Raw genomic sequence first — 5,343 nt, 5'->3', positions numbered from 1 at the left:
GAATTCAACACTGACTACACTGACAAGTAACCTCGCAGCTCCCTGTGCATGAGTGAAAGGCATGTCAACCTGCTCCGTTTTACCAATAAGAGATCCCAAGCTCCAGGCTACCAAAAAGTGATTAAGCGGTTTGGGTGGTGCACCATAGAACCGTACCCAAACCTGCTCTAAAGGTGTACCCTCGGGTTGTTTCTGCTTCCACTCATCGAATGCCATGATAATGTTAGTACTCGAAACTCTACACATACCAAACTTAAGGATATGCAACTAATCCTCTTTAGTGGGGAAATCAACCTTGTAAGTCTGGTTCTCCAACTTGTCAAGATGCCACTGATAGTTTCACGGCACCAACTCTCGCAACTCCCGCCTTCGGAAATCGTTTACCTCAACCTTCGAAAAACATCCGTTATACGAGTTATGGCAATACTCCCGAACTCCCGCCCCAGTACTGGGTGGCGTCGAGGTGATCTCACCAACAACTGCATAAAAGAGATTTCGATGTCGGCGAAACTCAGGTATTCCAGAACTGCAACGATAAAATTGTGACGACAACACCTCGGAGCTCAACTCCCCGGGACACTGCCACAACCCCTAAATGTCAGGAGGCACCAAGAACAATGTTCTCGTCACAAAACCATCGGAACGATTCTAAGATACCCGCGTGATCCTAAAAAAAATTTAGTGAAATTTGAGGAGAGAAGAGTCAAAACTTTTACGTCAGGAGACCTCACCAGAGCGACGAAGGGACAGAGGAGTAAAAAGAATCCTACTCTCCGATATATATAATCCTAAGACTCAAAACATTTTTGTTCTAGACTCAACAACGCCAGCGATTCGATCAAGCAGGGGGCTCCTAAGTCGGGGATGGCTCTGATTACCAACTTGTAACACCCACGATGCGGCTATATCTCCCACGTGTCGAGGCACGACTTAGAGGCATAACCGCATTGTGGTTTTGTCGCAAGAAGGGTCATCTTCACACAAACCCATGTAATGAACAAGAATGGGATAAAGAGTTGGCTTACAAACGCCACTTCACACAATACATAAATAAAACATACATCATTCAAGGTACACACATAGGTCCCTCTACGGAACCAAAATAAAAGAAGACAACCCAACTGCTAGATCCCTGATCGTCCCAACTGGGCACCACTACTGATCAACAGAAAAACGAAACAACATAACGAACAAGATCTTCATCGAGCTCCCACTTGAGCTCAGTTGCGTCACCTGCACTGGTATCATCGGCACCTGCAACTGTTTTGGAAGTATCTGTGAGTCACGAGGACTCGGCAATCTCACACCCGCGAGATCAAGACTATTTAAGCTTATAGGAAAGGATGGTGTAATGAGGTGGAGCTGCAGCAGGCACTAAGCATATATGGTGGCTAACATACGCAAATAAGAGCGAGAAGAGAAGCAAAGGAACGGTCGTGAACTAGCAATGATCAAGAAGTGATCCTGAACTCCTACTTACGTCAAACATAACCCAGAAACCGTGTTCACTTCCCGGACTCCGCCGAGAAGAGACCATCACGGCTACACACGCGGTTGATGCGTTTTAATTAAGGTCAAGTGACAAGTTCTCTACAACCGGATATTAACAAATTCCCATCTGCCACATAACCGCGGGCACGGCTCTCGAAAGTTTATACCCTGCAGGGGTGTCCCAACTTAGCCCATTATAAGCTCTCACGGTCAACGAAGGATAAACCTTCTCCCAGGAAGACCCGATCAGTCTCGGAATCCCGGTTTACAAGACATTTCGACAATGGTAAAACAAGACCAGCAAAGCCGCCCGAATGTGCCGACAAATCCCGATAGGAGCTGCACATATCTCGTTCTCAGGGCACACCGGATAAGTCAAGCTACGAGTAAAACCAGACCTCGAGTTTCCCCGAGGTGGCCCCGCAGGCTGCTCGGTTCGGTTCGGACCAACACTCGAAGGAGCACTGGCCCGGGGGGGTCTAAAATAAAGATGACCCTTGAGTCTGCAGAACCCAAGGGAAAAGGGGATAGGTGGTAGCAAATGGTAAAACCAAGGTTGGGCCTTGCTGGAGGAGTTTTATTCAAAGCGAACTGTCAAGGGGGTCCCATAAATCACCCAACCGCGTAAGGAACGCAAAATCAAGGAACATAACACCGGTATGACGGAAACTAGGGCGGCAAGAGTGGAACAAAACACCAGGCATAAGGCCGAGCCTTCCACCCTTTACCAAGTATATAAATGCATTAATAATATAAGAGATATTGTGATATCCCAACATAAACATAATCCAACATGGAGCAATCTTCAACTTCACCTGCAGCTAGCAATGCTATAAGAGGGGCTGAGCAAAAGCGGTAACATAGCCAAACAACGGTTTGCTAGGAAGGGTGACAAAGGTTAGAGGTGACATGGTAGTATGGGAGGCATGATATAGCAAGAGGTAGGTAGCGCAGCATAGCAATAGAACGGACAACTAGCAAGCAAAGATAGAAGTGATTTCGAGGGTATGGTCATCTTGCCTGAGATCCCGCAAGGAAGAAGAACGAGTCCATGAAGAAGACAAACAAACGGAGTCGAACGAATCCTCACAACTCCGGAAAGAAACCGAAGCTAACGAGAGAAGCAACCCGGAAAGAAACAAACAACATAGTAAACAACCACCACATACACATGGCATGATGCAAAAACAAACATGATGCATGTCCGGTTTAAATATGCATGGCATGGCAAAGTGCAACAAACAATACTACAAGTTAAGTGGACCTCAATATGCAACGAGTTGCATATTGACGAAACACCACATTTAATTATTTAGTTCTCTCTCGTTTATGGACCCAACAATATTAAATGTTATTAACCATGGCAAGAGGTGAGACATAAGTAAACTACACATTTAAGGCAATTTAAATGAGGCCGGAATGACAAACAACAATTCCCGGAAAATCCTCATGTCCATACTTTAGATTTGGTACTGTTCTGCCCTAAACACAATTTTAATGTTGTTAAACAGCAAAATGAAGTGCACCAGGTTAAACTAGGCATTTTTTTCAAGCAAGTTACATATATAGTTTATTTAAATCCGAGTTACGGTTAATTAGTTATGAATTAAATCATTTTAGCATGGCATTTAAGCAAATTTCAACAAACAGCATTTTAAACAATTTTAACAAGGGTGAAAGTGGCATATTATTAAACTACACAAAATTCTAAGCATTTTACATATTTAGTTTGTTTTAATCCGATGCACGGTTGTGGAGTTATTAAATGCATGAAGTGCAAGGGGTTTTCTGTAAAACAGTAATTCTCTGGATAATAGAGAAATTCGCAGATCCTGAAAAAAACATCACATGGGCCGAAAGTGAATAGGAAGCCCAACAGAGGAAAAAAAACAAAGGGCGCTGGGGCCTCACCATGGGCCTTGGCCCGTGGGTGGAGCTCGCTGCAGGCCTGGCCGCTCGGGCTGACGAAGTGGCCACCTGGGGCTGGAGGATGCTGGCCCAGGCGCTGGAGGCGCGGTCAATGCGAGGAGCAGGGGCGCGTCGTCCCGTCTCGCTCGAAGCAGGGGAAGCAGAGGTCGGCACAGGCGAGGCGGAGGAACTCCGGCGAGGCAGAGGCGGCGGAGACGGCGCGCGACTTGGCTAGATCCGAGGTCATGGCGCCGCTCCCGGCAAGTCCTTGGCGGCGGCGGTTCCTTGCTGCGGCAAGTACAGAGAGAGAGAGATGTGAGAGAGAGAGAGAGAGAGCGAGGAGGAGGGACCCAAGGAGAAGGCGCGATGGAGCCAGCCTGGTGATGGAGCAGCTTGCGGCCGGCTCGAGGGGAGGGCAGAGGAGACCGCAGGGTCCTGCTGGTGTTGCTCCGGCGAGGGGCACCGGGTGGCGATGGAGCTCGGGCGTGAGCTCCTGCTCGAGGAAGACGACGGGGAGGCAGCAGCCTCAGGTAGGAGGAGGTCCGACGGGAGTCGCGGCTCCAGGCGGTGCTCGGGCGCCGCGGACGAGGCGAAGGAGGTCGGCGGCGGCTGGAGAGGCAGCACGGGGACTGGGCTCGGGGGCGCTCGGTTCCTGTTCGGCTGCTTCGGCCACGAGGGCGAGGAGGCGGGCACGCAAGGTGGAGCTCGGGCGCGCGAGAGGCCGGGCGAGGACGTGGCTTGGACTGCAGCCATCCATGGCGCTGCATTAGGAGGTCGAGAGAGAGATGTGAGGCACGGGGGGGGTGCAGGGGAAAACGGAGGAGCCGCACCAGGGCATCTCACCGGCGGCAGAGGGGGTCCTGTGCTCCGGCGAGGAGAGGAGCGCTCGGGCAGGAGCCGAGGAAGGAGGTGGCCGAGGTGCCCGGTGGTTGGATCGAAGGAATTGGGTGGTGGCTGAAAACAGGAGGGAGGTGGTTGGCTGGATCGGGAGGGGATCCCGATGGGGATTTGGTGAGTGGGTGGCGGCGGCACGAAATGGATGGATGGGACAAGATCCCTAGTATCTAGGGTTTCCCACTATTTGTATAGGTAGGGGATAGCTTAGGGGTATCCGGTCCCTCCGTTCATCATCGGACGTCCGGGAAAATTAGGTTAGGGAGCCCAATTAAGAAAACGGAGATGTTTTGTAGATGTTAGGGGATGTTCCGGACCCAACGGTAACGAAAATCCGGTTCGGGTTCGGGACAAATTTCGGACGCGCGCGAGGGGGCGATGCACTGTGCAAAGAGGGACTCCGGTTTAAGCAAGAGGGAAAACGAAGAACGAGGTTGGTCTCGGAAGGGTCAGCGGAAGCAAGGGGGGGCGCGGCCACTACGAGGGGATGCAAGTTTTAAAACATGGCGGCAACGAAGTGCCGATGCAATGCAAAAATAAAAGAGCAAGCACCAAAAGGAACACACGGCGATCACGAAATAAGGAAGTCTTCTGAAGCGTCGGTCTCGGGGCATTACAGTAGCTCCAGAATTGGCTACCGGAAGAGTGGCTGTTGTCAGAGCCCGGACTGTGTCTACAGCCACCTCGGGAAAAGCAGGTGTAGGCGCCGCCGCCGTTGCTGTGGTATCAATCATGGCCACATGGGGCGTCCGCGTCGTGTCAACAGCCGGCGGTGGTGGTGGTGGAGGTGGGGCATCTGCGTCGTGTGAGTCATGGCCACACCACAGCCTAGCTAGAGCTATTTTTTTCTAATTTGTATATGGAGCGGGACGGGTTCGGGCGTCGCCCTGACATCCCTATCGTCGGGGGATGCAGGAGGAAGGACTTCGGCACATTGAATGTAATCTTCTTCGCACATTGAATGTAATTTTATTTTTAGGTGTGATTTTGTTTGTAAGGACATGTGATATTTAATATATAGCCTTCTAGACACTCTGGATCCTCGGGGCT

The 5,343-nt window shown here is 50.5% G+C and overlaps 1 protein-coding gene across 1 annotated transcript; it reads right to left on the bottom strand.

Moving 5' to 3' along the window:
* Positions 1-1,009: 1,009 nt before the first annotated feature.
* On the bottom strand, positions 1,010-5,027 carry LOC109757604 (uncharacterized). Its single transcript, XM_073504224.1, has 5 exons — positions 4,932-5,027; positions 4,243-4,476; positions 3,403-4,160; positions 2,512-2,602; positions 1,010-1,260 (listed from the first exon to the last, which is right to left on the bottom strand). Exons 1-4 carry the CDS (start codon positions 5,025-5,027, stop codon positions 2,578-2,580), a joined length of 1,113 nt encoding a protein of 370 aa, XP_073360325.1. The 3' UTR covers positions 1,010-1,260; positions 2,512-2,577.
* Between the last annotated feature and the right edge of the window lie 316 nt (positions 5,028-5,343).

Source organism: Aegilops tauschii, chromosome 7, assembly GCF_002575655.3.
Source record: "Aegilops tauschii subsp. strangulata cultivar AL8/78 chromosome 7, Aet v6.0, whole genome shotgun sequence".
Lineage (NCBI taxonomy): Eukaryota > Viridiplantae > Streptophyta > Magnoliopsida > Poales > Poaceae > Aegilops > Aegilops tauschii.
Note: the sequence above shows the minus strand (reverse complement) of the source record. Positions and strands in the feature narration are given on the sequence as shown.

Excerpts from the sequence above, each read along its gene's own strand:
- LOC109757604 (XM_073504224.1), bottom strand. The coding sequence starts at position 5,027 with ATGATTGATACCACAGCAACGGCGGCGGCGCCTACACCTGCTTTTCCC. Across the intron at positions 4,477-4,931 it reads TGACAACAGCCACTCTTCCG|TGGGAAACCCTAGATACTAG; the intron begins GTAGCCAATTCT and ends CTATACAAATAG. Across the intron at positions 2,603-3,402 it reads CCCACGGGCCAAGGCCCATG|CTTCGGTTTCTTTCCGGAGT; the intron begins GTGAGGCCCCAG and ends TTCTCTCGTTAG.